The sequence below is a fragment of the Euwallacea fornicatus genome, chromosome 5, assembly GCF_040115645.1.
Source record: "Euwallacea fornicatus isolate EFF26 chromosome 5, ASM4011564v1, whole genome shotgun sequence".
NCBI lineage: Eukaryota > Metazoa > Arthropoda > Insecta > Coleoptera > Curculionidae > Euwallacea > Euwallacea fornicatus.
Window position 1 is genome coordinate 3,424,160 of NC_089545.1, and position 18,185 is coordinate 3,442,344.

Consider the following 18,185-nt stretch of genomic DNA (forward strand, 5'->3'; position numbering starts at 1 on the left):
AACATTAGAATAATTTTCGCATAGTTGTTCAAGCATTTGTGCGCATTTGCCTAACATTTTGACACATCAGTCTTCTATTTCACACGTTTGTTTAATATTTGCCACATTAACAGACACTTGAAACACTTAATCAACATTTGTTTCGTGTTTAGATAGTTGAAAAAGATTTGCTAATAACTGTACGTACACTAAACGAATATGTTTACGCAATCATTTGACATTTCACACATTTGATACATTTTTTATTCAGCTTTTACAACGAAGTCTGCGAATGTTGTTGCAGAGGTAGTTCGAAAACTCATGATGTTTAGTGAAGCCAAGGAAAACCCCCATAAGGAATTTAAAAAAATCAAAGGAATTTCGAATCTCTCATTTATTCATTCCAAAACTAACAGAGATCTTAATTAAAAACAAATTAAGTGAAAAAAATTTGTAAAATAACAAAAAAAAGGCGAACGAATTGGAACCGCATCCTCTATTACAGTCTTTAACACGACTCTTCATTAGAGTAAACGGAATAAAAATTACTAAACAGCCTAGTTGTCATCCACAGGATCGCCCTCGATATCCAGCTGGGGCGGTAATTCGTCGATGGCCCCTACCTCTTGGGCAAAATTAAGACCTTCTAGGTAATTTGAATAAAACTCCTCAGCCGCTGCGACGCTGCTGAAAGTTGCCTTCAGTGTATGCCAAAACGCATTATTTCCTTGGGCCCATTCCACTGCTTTCCACGAACACTCCTTATTTGTTTGCTACAAATAAATCCATTTTATACGACACAAAATTAATTTTTCAAAAAAATAGAAAACGTTTTTTCCCTCTTTAAAAGAAAATGAAAAAATATGGAAATGATAATGTAGTTGCTTACTTCCATTTTGGTGTTAACGCCTATAATTGTATTGCTGATCATAACGCCGCTATCGCTAAGAAAACTAACTCGGGCAGTATACTGTTCCGGATCGTAATAAACTTGTAATTCGCCCATGCACAATTGCTGCCAATCGGTCCCGTTTTGCTCACTCAACGTGCACCGTTTGCTGAACATTATCGATCTTGAAATTGAAGAAAACTTCATTAAAACAAGGAAATCCTGAGCAAAAATTAATCTTTATAATTGTCAAAATGTGAAAATTATGGATCAAATTAAGAAATGAATCATAATCAAGGAAGTTTTAATCCTTTGAATAGTATGAATTAACTGTATACCTATTTCTAGTTGCACGTGTACATACGTTTTGTCAATATCAGACTTCTGTGAAAAAACATTACACTGACATCGCTCTTCACCACATTTACCTGTCGTCATCATCCTCTTCCTCCTCGTCCTCATCGTATTCATTATATTGATCATCCTCGTAGGTCTGATCCTCATCGTTACTTACATTCTCAATGGCATCCTGGACGGTCGTAGGAACAAAATCGCTGACGTGGCTGCGATTGGCTTGAATTTTAGTAACCTGCAAAGATATATATTTATGGTATGTTTGCAAAAAAACTGTCAGTATATTGTATTCTTACCAACTAAAAATGTTATTAAATTTAATTGAAGCAAAATAATAGTTATAAAGAATTGGCAGTTTGCCCTTTAACTTTTGAACCTTTATATACATCATAATGTTAAGAATCATCAAAAATCATTTCGGTGAGAAGCACAAAAGTAAAGCAACGTAACTTTTTCAATATTCTATTTTGTTGTTTTTTAGTGTTTTAGGAATTTAGTCAACGAAAAAACGTTGTAACTAACTTTTACATCACTGAGCAAATAATAATTACTATTTTAATTCCTTCCTAATAAATAAACAAGCTTACCTTTGGAATGACATCCTCGATACACGTTTTGAAAGCATGTGCCAATTCGGCATTTTTAAATTTAACGGCCAGTCGTTCCAATTTAACTTCATCGTCGCTATAATTCATGCCAGCCCAAAGCCAGGCCTTATCTGATGTTGACATGGGTTGCAGATCTAAATCCGGAGTAATTCTTTGATTCAGCGCTACTTTGTGAACTTGCTCACGCCGCAAAAGCAACCTATATTGCCACATAATACATGAATAAATTTACGTGAAGTCGTACGTCGTCGACGCTATCGACTAACCTGTAGCTCTCATTCTCGGGATGGTACAGAACTTTCAATTGACCCACTGCCCGTTCTTTCCACTCCTGAGAGTCGTACCGGTAAAGTTTAGCCCTCTCGTTAAACAACACAGTTTCGTCTTCCTCTCCCGTGCTTACGACTATTTGGTCGGGCAAAGGGATTATGGGTTCAAAATGAGGGTCATGTTCGCTGCTTTCCTCCTCGCCCCCCTCATTTTCGGATCCTTCTTGAGATTTACTAAGGTTTTCTTTGGTTGCCAATGACTTGCCGTCTTTCTTTATCTATAGAAATTGAATTTAGCATTAGGTTTACAGTTTTTAAAGGTCAATCATTCTAAATATATAAAAAAGAATGTAGCTTTTATCCGCTTCCAATTTTTCGATGATTTCAACATGATCGGATAATAAGTATTAATACAAATCATACTTACATTTCCGAACACCGGAGCTCCTGCGTCCAGAAATGCAAACGACGATTTTGTAGATTCTTTTGATGTGAACGGAGAATCGCTTGTTGCAGCAGTCTGTAATAAAAAAATAAGTCTATAGTGCAAAGTACGTAAACTATTAGTAATCCATCCATGTGAAAGATTCATAATAGGTAATTGAGTACGAGAAATTGCTAGAAATAAATTTTACCGCTACGAGAATATCTCGAATGAATCTCATAGTAAAAAGACTTCCTTCGCGAGTTTAGAATCGAATAAGTAAGGAAATATTAGAATTGGCCAACAAGTTAACAAACCTTCAATCTATAATTTGGATGATTTTTTGTTCACCAAATTTACAATAATATTTAATATTCTGACACCTTTTGCCCATCATACGTTATAAACTGTTTTGCATTAATATCTATGTAAAACAAGATATGAAATGAGATATCCCAGTTTCACCAAGAAACATGTTACTATCGTGAATTATGATTAACAGCTTCACCCTTGGTAAGTGTCAAACTTAAATAATTAACAAAAACATATTCTAGGGGCTCACCTGCTTAGCTAAATTAGCAAACGACAATTTTGAATCTGCCTGCAATACTGCCTCGTCTGTATCTTTCAAATTGGTCGTTGTGGTACTGCCGAAAGTAAGATTGGCATCGGTCACTTTCGGTTCGGCTTTGTTCCCGAAGATCGTTTGACGGAAAATGTTGCCCGAATTTGCCCCGCTACCAAAAATTTTGGCTTGGGACGGGGTACTAAATATGTTCGTGGATGCCTGAAGTAAAGCAAAATGTCAATTTAAAAATATTGGGAGTGAAAAAATAGAAATATGTATTATTCTTAGTTGAATCAATAATTAAAGCCAAACACATTATCTAGTATTTTTAAATGCCGTTTCCTCCTTTAACTGATCAAAACGCAATATATATAATGCAACGATCGCAACATTAATAGTTTTAATTACACATTTTCAGCGAATTGTCACTTGCACAGTATGTTAAGGCTGCTTTATAAATTTAATTTAATTTTAAAATCAAATGAAAAAATTCAACCTCATGGCTCATAACAAAAATAAATAACGCGTATCGTTTATAACTTAAAACGAAGTTATGATCATTGCTTTAAGTAAAAGTATTTTATATACACGTTTGCGGCGTTCCAATTAGTTATTTGAATTTCACAGATCATGTATTTCACTTAAATTATCGTTTTCAATAAATATATACCGAAGGTTGGGTGGTAGCACTGCCAAAAATATTTCCAGCAGAAAGAGAACTTCCAAATATGCTTGAATTGCTACTTTTGTTAGGAACAGTGCTGAAGATGTTGCTGGTAATTCCGGGCTGAGTGCTTGGTGCAGTTGACGGATTTATTGAAAACAAGTTGAAACTGCTGCCCATGGGAGAATCTGAAAATAATTACAATTTCTCACTTCCTGTATACAATGCCATAAACATTAGGCGTGGATAAATATTCTAAATAACAACCAAATTAAAGTCTTTTATCATTGTAATCCTTTGCTTTTCCCCCCAATACTAGTGAATAACGATTAGGGATCGTTCTAAAGGACACAACAATTATAAAGTGTGGGGTAGCGATACTCGTTGTTGACAATTTGGCCACATTGAAGGGTAAATTGCATAGAGGGTAGCTCACGGTAGCACTAAATCGATTTAAAAAAATACTAATTATAAAACAGAATCTCAAATAGAAACGTCTTCCAGGTACCGTCTACCCTTCAATACCCAGTGACCAAATTACCCCCCATCTGATATGCTACTTTAGAGCTTGTAATTATGAGTACTTTTGATCTATTCATTGAAATAATTATTTGCTCGAATGCACATCTTTAAAATTTCCATAATAACAATGGCTTTCAAAACATTTTTTGATGTATTCACATATGAGAGAATTTTATCAAATTTTGAAAAAACGTAACAATAGTGACAAAAATTAGGCCGTATGATAGAAAGGAGAACTTACTCGAAACTGAATCGGAATTGCTCCCAAATAGCGATTTCGTTCCAAACACGGATCCTTCCTTCGGCGTCTCCCCCCCACTTCCAAACCAAGACTTGGAACCAAATATATTCGTACTTATCCCCTCTTTTGGTGTATTAGTGTCGAATAAAGATTTGGAACCAAATACACTCGTGTTAGATCCTTCCTTAGGCGCATCCGTGCTACTACGAAACACGGGCTTGCTTCCAAATATACTGGTGTTGGCCTCTTCTTTAGGAGTGCTTGAGTTGAACAAACTCGAGTTGTTGTTGCTCTTGGTTTTGAATATGTTTTCAGGTACAGGGCTGAAGACTCTAAATGGAAATATGGCAAGTTAAATAGTGAAGTAAAAATCTAGTAGAAATGCATAAAACTAATAGTAAAAATAGATTTTTATGTAATGAATAAGTAATGAAAATAAGCATTAATCCTTGAATGAGAACTAGTATAATCAGGTATTTAATTACTATTGTATGCACTTTTTTTGCTAATTCGTTAACAGTACATTTCTTGAACAAAAATAATGCTATTTCTATAAAACAATTTTTTGTTTTGGACCTTTTCGCTAAAATTTAAAACGTTTTCTTTTAATCAACATTTCTCATCTTGCAAGAAGTACTGAAGGGTGCATGCTAAATATTATATAAAATTACATGACTTCTTGACCAATAAAAACTGTTTTAAACCGCAAATCAAGATATTTATTCATTATTTCAAAAAAATCACAACAGAGAGTGAAAACTTGAGTAAATATGAACAAATATTATAAATAAATAAGTAAAAAATGTTGTTGGTTTTATTTTAAGTCTCTTTTTAATTTTATTCTGTACAAGAAATGAAGTTTAAGATTTGCACAGGTGGCAATGCAATTGTATTTCGTATGAAACATGCATAAGTGACTAACTACATTACCGACACAAAAATATATTTCTTTTTTAAGTATGTGACGATGGTAAGAAGTCGCTCTAAGAAATTAATTCATGAATATATTTTGGACTTTTAATAGTAAATTTTACCCACTACATTTCGATATATTGTAATTTAAATCACAAAATTCAAGAGAAATATTTTTTATTGAGGGTATAACTTAAGAAACTTACCCGGACGTAAATTTTTGCATTGACCCTCCGAACCCAAAAGCAGAAGCAGACGTCGTTGTTTCGGGAGTGGACACAGAAACTGAACCGGAGGTTAAGTCACCACTTTTTGGAGTAAATAAGCTGCTAGTCTTCTGATCAGGAGATTGCGGTTGAGACAACGAAGATTTCTGAAGTAATTCTTTCAGGATTTCTGTTTTAGGCGGACGGATTACTGGCGATTCGCCTGTAAATTTGAATAACCAGAAATTAGCCCCCCTTAAATTGCATATGAACCAATATTTGAAAAGCTATTGTAATTAAAGGTAAGAAATTCGAAAACGATAGGTTCGTTCCAACCGACATGAAGTGTCCAGTTATGATTTCATCCACCGGTTCAACCGAACATGCATCTGTTTAAATTGATCAAGAATTACCATTTAAAGCTGGCACATTAACGTTTTTATTGGTAGATACCAGCATAGTAGAATCTGATCTTTGTTTTTTAGATTAATTTTGGAGCCTTTCAAGTGTTGTTACATAAACAGAATTTGACGCAACATTATTTTACATACCGGCAACAGTACCAAAAGTAGAATTGGAAACGCTCAGAAAGTCGAACACACTTCCTGGGCTGGACGAAGTTCCGAAACTGGTCATCGGGGTACCGAAAGTCGACGAGGTGCTATTGGTGACGCTCACGGTGGGAACTGTCGAATTCCGAGTCTCCTTGCCAAAAAGGTCTTTTAGACATTCGTCGTCTTTCTTGCACTGTTCGCACTGACAATTTTCTTTCTGCCTATAAGAATAATAAATTGTGGTCAATGCAGAAAAATGCGTGTCCAGAATTGTAGTTAAATTCAACAATAAGGAACAGGTGAAAAGTAATAATTACCTATAAGCCATGAACTTAGGAGGTAATTTGAGCCTAATAGCTTCTTGTTCTTCTTCGGGGGTCACTTGAGTCTCGGACACAAATTCGACGTCTGAATCGTGTTCGTTTTGAGTTGTGGTTTCTTCTTTAATAAAAGAGTTTTGATTGAGATATAAGTTGGTTTGATGTTTTAACAGACTCATAATAATCTAATAAGTTTCAAGTTTTGTAAGGCAGCTTATTATCACAAGAATCCAAGTTCGCGAACTGAGGAGCGAGGTCACGAATTTTGCAGTTGGACGTATGCAACAAAATCACTTGAAAATCGTGTATCTTCCACTATTTTTCTATTGAGTAACAACTTTATATAAATAATAATATATTAAAATGCTAACGAATTTAATTATAACATTGTGAGAGATGATACCTCATAAAAACAGTGATACATACGCAAACTTTCAATTAATAAATTTAATATTTTTCTCAAACGTAGGCGGTTTTCATACAAAGAAAATAACGATAAGTAACAAAAATTTTACCTTCTTCAATTGATTTCTTTGCTGCCAGAGCATCATCCACCTTCTTCTTGAAAATTTGGGCACATTCTCCGTTCTTGAAACGTAAACAGAACTGATCATGACTCAACTCGCCCTCAGAGAAATCTGCGGCATGGAAAAGCCAAGTCTTTTCGTCTTTTGGTATATATTCTACATCTTTCGTCAGCAAGTGGTTCAAGCAAATTTTCAGAACTTGTTCTCGTCGCATGACAACCCTGAAACCAAAAGTAAAAACATACATGTATTTTAATTTAGATCAATAAATAGAAATTAAACAAGTAACGACAATTGTTAGTTTCATCAGTATTTCTTACCTTAGCTTTCCAGAAACAATATCCTTGAGAATTTTGATATCACCTATACCTCGTTCCTTCCACTCTCCAGTAAAGTAACGATACAATTTCACTCTTTGCGAATACAAAACTTCTTCATTCTCTTCGCCAGTTTTCACTTCAACTATGTCAGGAAGGGCAACAACTGGTTTGAAATATACATTAGGCTCTTCTTCCTCTACGTAACTAGCTGTAGAATGAAAATTCTTATGGTGTAATCAATTCAAATGAACGTGAACAATTGCAGTTCGAATGACAAATATCAAGCATCACTCGAATGGCTGATGTGACCAATTTAAAACATGTCCAATACTTGTTAACCATCACAGCATTATAACTTTTGTATTTAAAAAGTACAGGTATGTCTGAAAAAATCTTTTAATAATAAAAATGTGTTTAGACTTACCGTCTGATTCCTCTCCTTGTCCAGTACTAATTTTCCGAGGGCTTCTAGGTTTAAATTCAAAGTCCATTGTCTTAGCAGAACCAAACGAAACTACAGCATTATCGTTTTTTTTGACATTATCCTCAATTTTTACAGTTTCAGCGGCAGGTTTCCAAGCCAAAGTAGGTTTAGCGCTATTGCCAAAAGCGAAAGTGGCTGAAGCAACCGAAGAAGTGACAGGCGGCATTCCGAAAGAGAATTTTACGCCCGGAGTGTCAAGATTGACCTAAAGCACAGGAAAATATATATATATATATATATATATATATATATATATATATATATATATATATATTTTTTTTTTTTTGACAGAACGGTTAACTCCATTCAGAACTGTATAGAATCAGAGAATGCGCACATGAGTATTTTTTAGGAACCTAATCTTGGCATACTTCGTGTATTTAACATAGACAATGTTTTGGCAGATGCTAAGTTTGGTATTACAATTTTCTTTTGTGCCTAACATTTGGCCTTAAGTACATTGCATAATAAAAAAAACTTACTTGTTTTGGTTGCGCAAGCTCTTTCTTTGGTACTTTATCGTCTTTGGGCGCATCGCAGCTCAGACAGTATAAGCTGCTCGGCTCGTTGCGGACGTAACAAATTTCACACTCCCAACTGCCAGGCTTGGGTTTAAAACTATCACCAAATGAGGACAGAACAGCAGTGCTGTCGGCCACGGGCTCTACGGACGGCTGCTGAATAGGCTGTTGCTGGTTAGTCGGCGATGCGGCGGGTACTCCGAAATTGAAAGTAAGACCTCCAGTATCCAAGGAAATACTTTTTGTACCCGCTGATGCAGTGCCTTTTTTCGGAGTGTCACACGAAACACATTTTATCTTATCAGCACTATTACTGACGTAACAAGCCTGGCAGGTCCAAGTACCAGCTGCAGGTTTAAACTGGTTGCCCCAATTACTGACAAGAGGTGTTATTGTGACTTCGGTGCTTGAAGAGTCGGAAGCAGGTTTTGCAGTAAAAGAGAATGTTGGTTCTGCTTTCTTTGGAGAAGTGCCAGCCTTTAGGCTATCACAAGCCAGACAGTTGCTACTTTTTCCGTCATTGAAAACGTAACAATTTTTGCACTCCCAATTTCCCTTGCTCAACTTAAATTTATCCGCAAATCCTACTTTATGCTGTGCTACTTCGGGCTTATGGTGTTTACCGCTAACTTGACTGTTCTCATCCAACGTTGTTTGCAGCTTTTGCACGGTATTTAAGAAATTATTGGCGATTTCTTCGTTTTTGAATCGAGCGGTAAATGTTTCTGGTGTCAAAACCCCTTCCGAGAAATCCTGGGCATGCCAAAGCACCGCCTTCGTGTCTGTAGTAGCCTTCTTGAAGGACATATTCTTCAAGATTTGATGATTCAAACACACTTTGTGAACTTGATCGCGCCTCATAATCAGACGAATAGTATCTTCTTTGAGTATTTTAATATTGCCAATGCCGCGTTCCTTCCACTCGGACTTCTCGCCGCTATTGTCTAGTCTAAACAGCTTGGAACGTTCTTCTAAGAGGACTTCAGCATTTTCTTCTCCAGTCTTGATTTCGACGAGATCTGGAAGTTTGTCGAGAACGGGTTTGAAATCTTGAGTTGGGACAAACTCTTCGACCGGTTCATCATCTTTGTGAGGATTTGTGACCGTTGAATTGTTCTGGGACGGAACTATTTGCGGAGAGAATTTCGCTGGTTCTATGAAAAAAAAATTAATTAATAAGTTAAAAATATGTGAAACAGGTACGTGTGACTAAATGATTCGAGTCTGTTAAATGATCAGTGTTCCAAGGTTTAAAGCTTTGTCCGTTTTTGGACCTTTATGGACTTATCAAAGTGCGCGGACAACTTGAAAATCTACTTACCAGAAAGACTTTCAAATAAGTTTTTCACAGGAGTTTCAGTCGTTTTACTACTGAAGGAAAATCCTGCAAATGGGCTCGGTTTCTCTGACTCCTTTGTCGCCTCATTAACCTCAACAACAGGTTTTGGCTCCTCTTTAGGCTTAAACGTGGGCGCAGTCACGAACTTGAATCCTCCCAAATTTGTGGGTGTATTCTGCTCAGCAGTACTTTCAACAGATTTAACGGGAGTGACATTAGCCGTAGAGACGCCTATTTTCGTCTTGGCTAATTCGAAAGCTTCAGCGAAATGTTTGGCCTCTTCGGCGGTCTTGAATCGAATACAAAACTTTTCCAGGACCACCTTCTCATCTGCGAAATCGTTTGCAGCCCACAACAACGCTCGATCATTATTGGCCATAGGAGTTAACGCCATGTCTTGTGTCAAAAAGTGATTGGCGCAAATTTTGTGCACTTGTTCTCGCCTCATCAATATCCGCACCTTTCCAGTTTCGGGATTATGAAGAATTTTTATGTTGCCAATGCCTCTTTCTTTCCATTCTCCAGCGTCCTCGCTTGTGACGTATCTAAATAGCTTCACCCTTTGGCAGAATAGTTCGATTTCCTTCTCTTCTCCTGTAGTTACTGGGACTTCATCAGGAAGCGGGATTATTGGCTGAAAGTCTGGTCTTGGATCGTATTCGTCTATTCCGGTGTTGCTATTGCTAGATTTGTTAAAACTTATGCTGGTTTCGGGTTTCTTAGGAGTATCGAAGGTCTTGTCTAATGTTTTTTCTATGTGAATACCGAGGGAGACGTTTGGCGAGGTACCCAGATTTTTAACTAAAAAGTTACATAATATATGAGAAAAAAAAACATTAAATCACACTGATAGCAAAACATATTCAGTTATAAAAACTCTTTCATACAGATCTTATTGTGATCATTGTGCTTTTTATTATTAAATAACCGTATATGGAACGAAGGAAACTAAATAAGCTAGATCACGAATTTTGCTTCAATTATCTATCTTTCAGTTAGTAATGCTTCAGGTGTACTAAAGATGTAAGAAATTGTCTGTAAAAATTATGTATTATTTATTGGCTAATGTTTTTTTCATTTATTAATTCATCACTACTATTAATTCCATATGAACGCAAATTAAATAGATATAAAAGAACTTACCCCCCAAATCAACAGGTGACGCGGCTGTGCTCGACACCGAACTCAACAGTCCTTGTGAGGCAACAAAAGGTGGAGGCTGGCTCAGCACAGAGGGGGTTACTGTATTTGTTGTTGGCATCGGAATCTGGTAATCATGCACACCTTGCGAAGTTCCAGGTTTGGGCAAGTTGCCCTTAATAAACTGCGGCGGAATAGTCACAGACAAGATCGGCTGACTGGATGTGACACTTTTGAAACTGGGCAATGGATCCGAGGAAGTTATAACGACATTAACTGGCGGTGCCCTCGATGAAGTCGCAGGGGTTATAACGAAACTTGAAACGCCGGCTTGACTCGTGAACCCTGAGGGACCACCCACTGCGTTTGAAACGCCTTGAGTTAGAAATGTTGGAGGAGTGCCAACAGGATTCGAAACGCTGCTTGTCAGACCTTGTCCGAAGAATCCTCCAAAGCCGCTATTATTCAAAGTGGAAACTTTAGGACTCTCTTTGGCGACACTAGGAAAAGTTGAAGTTTTAGGACTCTCCCTGGCAGGCGCTGGGATATTCTGAATTTGGCCCGCTAGTTGATTTAAGTGGGGGTTGTTTACCGAAGGATACATTTGTGGAAAAGCTTGTAGATTTGGCAACTGTTGCAAATGTTGCTGATCGCCGGCGTGAGGTAAAAATGGAAGTCCCGCCGTTTGTGGTAACGCTCCGTAAGGAAACGGTAAATTGGGGTATAAACCTGGATACAAAGCTTGAGCGCCATATTGAGCTAAGCTAGCTGGAAATGGCAGTTGAGGAAGTCTGGGATAATTTTGAAATAAATTGCTCGCCACGTTGTTTAAATTGGGCTGAGCGTTGCTGGTCAAATTGGCTCCCAAATTATAATCCAGAGAGCTGTATTCAGGATCCAAGTCATATAAATCCTCCACGCTAATATTGGCATTCTTGTTTTGGTCCTTTTTGAGTTCGTTTAACTCCTTTCGCACTTCGTGCACCACATCCGTAATACTTTGCAAACGATCGTCCACGGAGTGGCTCAAGTCGTCCACCATTCTTCTAATATCATCAGAGTTTCCCTTTATTGTATCTTTAAATCCCCTAAGTTCATCACTTAATGACTGTTGCACGTTGAGCACCATCACTTTAATTTGTTCCAAAACATTATTTAAAGCTAGATCTTTGGAAGCCATTAACAAACGAATTTGAGCGTCCAATCTATAAATAATCAATGCATAGCTTACAGTTAACCAGGAACACTTAGGGTCTTCCAACTCAATGCCTACCTTTCCGGGCTCGGCCTGGCTTCTTCTCGACGTGGAGCACTTAATCTCAAAGGCGTAGAGTGTAGTAAACTTGTTTCATGTTTAGTTACATTCACGTCTCGTGGATTTTGGAAACTGGCGTGATGAGTGTACGTACTTAAATAGTGCTCCCCTACAGAATCGTCTGACACGTTTTCATCGGACATTCCTAAAATCGACAGAACAATTTTCGTACAAATCATTTTTATTTAAAAGTTTATGATTTGCGTTTTCACTATAAAGTGACCATTATCTAACTCATTAAACGTCTACCTATAAAAATTTAACCTAATGTTTCTAAAACTTAAAGGACTATAAAGTAGTATTCAAAAAAGATTGAAATATTAACACCCTGTACTTCTATTATTTATCTACTATACGTTTGACATCTTTACAATATTGATTTAAAACATGCACTAAAATTGATCTGACGTTAGGAACGTAACAATTAGCAACAATTAGAGTAATTTTATTTGCTTCATATGGTTTAAAAAAAAAAATCTAAATTGAGAACTACTGGATACAATTTTCCCAAAATAATGATCACACAGTAGTGGAGAAACCTGAACTAATTTCCTATAGTAATAGAAAACTTATTATCTCTTACCATCGCACTCATTTCTGTTGGTGCAATCCGGATCGATCCTGGACAAAAGTCTTTCGGTCTTTTCAATTTCAGTACCCAACTGGGCGTTAAGAGGGTGACTTTTGTCTTGAGTAGGCTCCCTAAGGCGGTCCAACGTCAAATACAAACAATCACGAGCTCTGCAGGGTTAAACAGATATATTGTATAATAAAATTAAATCCATTCTTGAAAATAATTGTCTTTTTATATATAAAACTATACAAAAATTACATCTCTATCAAGGTTTTTACCTGGATAAAAAAGTAATATTCTGACTCCTCATTTCCGAGGTGAGGTGCTCCTTGGGAGCAAGAGTTTTGTTTTCTGCCATCGACTTATAGATTTGCGACTGGTAAAAACTAGCATAGGGATCTTTCAATTCTCCAAATATCTGCATAGCCTTTTCGTATTCCTTCTTTTTCATCAACTGCACTCCCACAAAAAGTTTTCCTTGGTCTATGTAAGACACTATTTCATCCATAGTCAAGTCCTTATTTTTGAACTCAAACATCCTATTGTTGGGATAGATTACGGCATGCTCGTTTTTAAGTTTTTCTAATAAGGGTAGAGCCGTTTTCCAGTACAATTCGGCTCTATAAAAAATACTACGTAGAAATTAATACATAAATGACATGAATTTATAATACCTGGCAGAGTTGGCTTCAATTTGAGTAGGCCTCTTTAATTTGTTTACCCTATCAGCAAAAATTTTGGCCAAAATTACCAAAAGTTTGACGTCAAGTCCATGATTTCCAACGCACCTGATGACCTAGATAATCGAAATAAATATCGAGTTACCTCGAACATAATCCAAAAAAATACAATATAGTCAAGATGCACTCTACCATGATATCAAAATCATAATACAATTAAGGAATGACGTGAGAGAAAATTACCATGAAAATGGCAAATATGGTCGACATGTACAGATTCACAAAAACATAATAAGAAGTATGGTCGAATGCACCTTTTACCTAGAACTCAATGCAGAATGTGTTTATTAACACGCATCACAGGCATTTCCGTGCTAAAATTTTTAACCCCATACGGCTATACATTAGAGTTTAGTTTAATTACATTTAGTACAAGTATTGCAATGCTAATTTTACTCTAATTTGTATTTTTTTTACCTAATTGGCAAATTAACGTAAAGCTAGAATTGCAACTCTTGCATATGCCGACATTTCATATCTGTAGTCCCAGCAGAACAGGCTCGACGTAGGGTAAAAAATTTAACCGTTAAAATCCTATGTTGCATCTTAAAAAACGCGAAGTACAACGCACCTCAATGCCTTTAATAATAATCAGTCTAATTTCACCCATATTTGATGTATATTCGTTTTTATACATTTTATATGCCGCAGTCATGAATTTTGACTGGTTTAGGGTGCCCAAATTGTTGGTTATTGACACGGGCAATACGTGAGGCCTGCAAATATAAAAACACAAAATTAATATATATACAGGGTGAGTTTTTTATGGTCAGTAAAGGTATCTTGGAAACTACTAAAGTTATGTAGGCGGCTAAATGGGAAAAAGATTGCAGAATTAAGACACCTATTAAAAATGGTTTTGTTAGATTGAAAAAGTTGATGGCTTACTACAAATTCCATAAAAATTAAAAACACAACAAAAAATATTATTGAATAACTTAGAAAGCTAATTTTTTTAATAAAACAAGGTGTATATAACGCATCAATGCTTACAAATGTTTATAACTAAAATTTCAGAATTTTTTTCATTAATCATAAAAATAACTCACTGAAAAATACTGTATTTTGTTAGTATTATTCCCAACTTACCTATTCTGTGTGAAATACGTCAAACTCTGATCGGCGTTCTTAATCTTGGACCGTGCACACAACGCGGCGCAATAAATGAAACTTTGTACGTCTAAAATGCTCAAAGTTTCTGCCGCACAATTCGACATATTTTTCACGGAGTACTGTAATCCATCAAACGTCTCCAAAGTGAAATCAGACAAATTGTGATAAGTTAAGGCCAACCAAATATAGTGGTGCAAAGAGCCTGGGTAGACATTTTGAGCAATCTAATAAAAAACAAAATGCCACAATGTAATTGGAAGTTCATTTCGTAAGCCTTGTCGTACCTCGTTGTAGCTAATAAGATCTTTGTAGTCTGGTAGTTGAATTATTGGCTCTAAAGAGGATGAAATGAAATAGCTAGTAGTAATTCTCAGCTGTTGGTCTCGTTTGACAAATAACTGAAAAATCGTATTAATGACAGCTATTAACATCTAGATATTAATAAGTGCGTTAACAGATGCCGAAACAATAGTCAATAGAAATTTTAATTCCAATATTTTTCAAAGAAAAAGAAATATTTTGGAGACTTAAAATTTCAGAATTAAAAAGGCTTCTACTTTTTGATTCAAAATTACTAAAAAGAATAGCTTCTTACCTTCTTGAAAAGCTGTTCTCGCCACATGCCTGTGGAATGTTGATTAGCCTTTTCAATTATAATATTTCTGCGATCTTTTGCCAGTCCTAATAAAATGTTTCCTGCTTGTGAACACCTGAAGCAAATCAATGTATCTACCAAATCACCAATTAGTAATCACTCACCTGAAAGAAGCAGCTTTTTGCCAACCTGTCAGTAGCAATCTTCTGTCTTCAGGCAAATTAGCGAACCAATACGATTTTGTATCGGGTATTGAAATATTATAAGCCGTGAACAATAGAGGTAAAATAACATTTTCCACCTGTAGAATAAAAAAAACAAGCAATATTTACGCAATTACTTTTCTGCATAACAAATATACCTCTTTAAAAGTAATCAAATCTTTTTTGGCCTGCTTCAGCGCCAAAACACTAAAGTGCAGATTGAGTTGCCCTTCATAGTGGTTCTGGAACTCCTTCAACAATCGTCTATCAGGACAGGAGTCAATACTTTGACTTGCTTTCAAGAACGATTGATCGAAGTTGAACACCGCAGTGACATACTCAGGGGTGGCTTTAACGTTATCCACGTGTTCATTAAGCGAAAGCTGCGCCAATTTCTCAAGAACTGAAGTAGACAGAAACCAAAACTCCCAAGGGAGTTGAGTGGCCACACAATCTTTTTGATACCTACCAAAAATAAGTTTAGTAAACTACACATAAAAATTATTTAAACAATACATTTTTACGTCATTTTTAGAGATATTTTCAGGCCAATTTTCGATTTTGAAAGTTACTATACTTAAAATATATGACCTTACAAACGACTCAAAAATGTCTCAGTTTAATAATTTTTGTAACTAGTTTAGTTGGGTAAACATGAAAGTCTACTTGTTACAAACCTGACAAGAACCTCAGCAAATGTCTCATACCAGGCAATGCTGTCATCAAAAATGTCCAACTTTTTTTGTTCAATATCAGAAGCATGTTTGTAGGCATCTTTCACTTTATTGGTCTCTAACAGATGTTTCAACAATCTAACTCTCAAATTTACATCCGTAGGTCTAAAATGAATTATAAAAATAAAGATCTTGAAATTAAATTGGGCCTGATCATTACCTATTTTCAAGCTCTTTTAATAAAAATTTAGAAGTCTCATTGGGATCTTGGCTATTACTGGTTATAATTTTCTCTTTAAGGTTGGATACTATTGGGTTTTGAGGATCTAAGGACTGAGCTAAGTCACAAAAATACTGAGCCTCTGATATTTCAATATCTAAGTCATCCTGGGTAAGTAATTCACAGACTGTAAAACAATAGAACTTTAGATAGTAAAAACATGCCTTGAATAGACTGATATTTAACCTTTTAAAACCAAGTTATTCTGCTTGGAATTTAATTGCAAACTTGTCCTGTAAGCATGTATTGCTGTTTGTTTTCTCCCAAGTTTCTCCAAAGACTTGCCAACTAAATTGTGGCCTTCTGGTGATTTTGGCTTGACACTCAAATATGCATTTGCATAACGCACTGCATGTTCATAATCTCCAACATTGAAGTACAGCTTGGCAAATGCAATACCTCGAAGACATCTCTAGATAAGAAGTGTAGTTTTATAAAGTGGGGTATTAAAGAAAGTTGATATACTTATATGTAATATAACAAATGCATTGAAAATTTTTCATTAATTATAAGATCTATATATGTATGTATATTAATGCATTTTCAGATGAAAAAAAATGAGAGTGCACTTAGTACAAAAACCTCTACCCACTACATCACTTAATAAAAATTGTTTGATCCTCAAAGAGTTCTTAAACCTAAATTTCAGAACAGTTTTCTAAAAAAGTTGAAAATTCAACTGAAATTGAAAGTAACTAACTTTTAAAGTCGAAAGTGTAAAGTGCCTCTATCAGACAATCTCTGAAAAAAAAACATTAACAAATTTGTCAGTTGTGTCCATTAATGATTAAATTTTGATGTTAAAATATTCTTAATAAGAATAGGAATAATCACCATGAAAATCACTTATATTCCTAGATTTCCTCTCTTATTCTACTCAAATTTTAAAGGATGAAATTGCTGCTTAACGATCTTCTTATGTCCTTAGATCAAACTAAAATTTATGTGGGATAGTGAGGCAAAACACACAGTTTTCAATTTAAAATCCAAAACTGTTTTTTTAACCTATGGTGATTGATGCAATATCCATTCCTGGTATAGAAACAGGTTATAAATAGAACTAATTGAAGGTGGGTTATAATAATAAAGAACGTAGTACGGGAATGGTTGTACCTAACAATAACTTTAGCCTATTATAATAATTAAATAAGAAAACACTAAAAATGCCGGAGAGGTAAAAAAGACGTTGAAGAAGCGTACCTCTGTCTCGTTGTTCAACGTCTTTAAAGTATTGTTAACGTGTTTGTCAACTTCCTGCCGTGTTCTGAACATCGTTAGGCATACACTTTAGTCTTTTATAGCGCAAGAAATGTCTATAAGTACTTTAAACTTTTATTTATCACCGTTTTAACTTTTTTTTCCAATTCTTTCGGCATTCGATTCTTCGACCACAATTCACAAAAGAAAATTGAAAATTAAGTGATGTTACTGACAGATGACACACTAGAGTCAACTATGTACCGTGTCTGCAAAGGAGTGCCGTGTTCAGACATTACACCCCTAGTGTAAGTGTATTACAGAAAAAAATCAATTTCAGATTACAAAATTTCTTTTACAATTAATAGACTGATGGTAAATTTTTATAATATCATTACAACAGAAGATTTCATGAAGTTCGACGAATTCAGAACCAATTTAGTGGTGGTAATTGTGGTCATAGCTTCACTTTTGACGAATTAATACTCTTGACAGAGACTTCTCTTTTGCATGATGCTGTTAAAAGATGAGAAGAATGAATTAGTATTCAAAATCGTTTTTCCCACATTTTAAAATCAAATACTATTGGTGTCACTACGGGAAAAAAATATTTTTAGATGATAGTCGGACGGTCACGTGAAGGTAAATCGTTG

General features: G+C 35.6%; 1 protein-coding gene across 2 annotated transcripts; it reads right to left on the reverse strand.

Annotated features, from left to right (window-relative positions):
- Positions 1-358: 358 nt before the first annotated feature.
- On the reverse strand, positions 359-17,736 carry Nup358 (Nucleoporin 358kD). 2 transcript variants are annotated; one of them, XM_066282886.1, is made up of 32 exons: positions 17,536-17,736; positions 16,522-16,747; positions 16,276-16,462; positions 16,059-16,220; positions 15,540-15,846; positions 15,343-15,479; positions 15,179-15,293; positions 14,868-14,981; positions 14,560-14,807; positions 14,042-14,186; positions 13,405-13,526; positions 13,009-13,350; positions 12,740-12,897; positions 12,115-12,301; positions 10,845-12,046; positions 9,684-10,502; positions 8,324-9,516; positions 7,782-8,046; positions 7,358-7,565; positions 7,026-7,258; positions 6,508-6,628; positions 6,188-6,411; positions 5,637-5,859; positions 4,519-4,850; positions 3,762-3,943; positions 3,086-3,310; positions 2,527-2,619; positions 2,097-2,377; positions 1,810-2,029; positions 1,297-1,457; positions 869-1,052; positions 359-752 (listed from the first exon to the last, which is right to left on the reverse strand). In XM_066282886.1, the coding sequence occupies exons 1-32, from the start codon at positions 17,605-17,607 to the stop codon at positions 537-539; spliced, it is 8,904 nt and encodes a 2,967-aa protein (XP_066138983.1). In that variant the 5' UTR covers positions 17,608-17,736; the 3' UTR covers positions 359-536. The 2 variants fall into 2 exon arrangements, with proteins under 2 accessions (XP_066138983.1, XP_066138982.1); XM_066282885.1 differs by having other exon boundaries at positions 6,508-6,631.
- Positions 17,737-18,185: the final 449 nt, after the last annotated feature.

What these genes read in the sequence shown, in the direction of transcription:
- Nup358 (XM_066282885.1), bottom strand. Translation starts at nt 17,607, where the DNA reads ATGTTCAGAACACGGCAGGAAGTTGACAAACACGTTAACAATACTTTA. An exon ending in ATCTTATTAGCTACAACGAG is followed by an intron (nt 14,808 to 14,867) that starts GTACGACAAGGC and finishes GTTTTTTATTAG; the next exon opens with ATTGCTCAAAATGTCTACCC. An exon ending in AAAGAAATCAATTGAAGAAG is followed by an intron (nt 6,632 to 7,025) that starts GTAAAATTTTTG and finishes CTTTTATTAAAG; the next exon opens with AAGAAACCACAACTCAAAAC.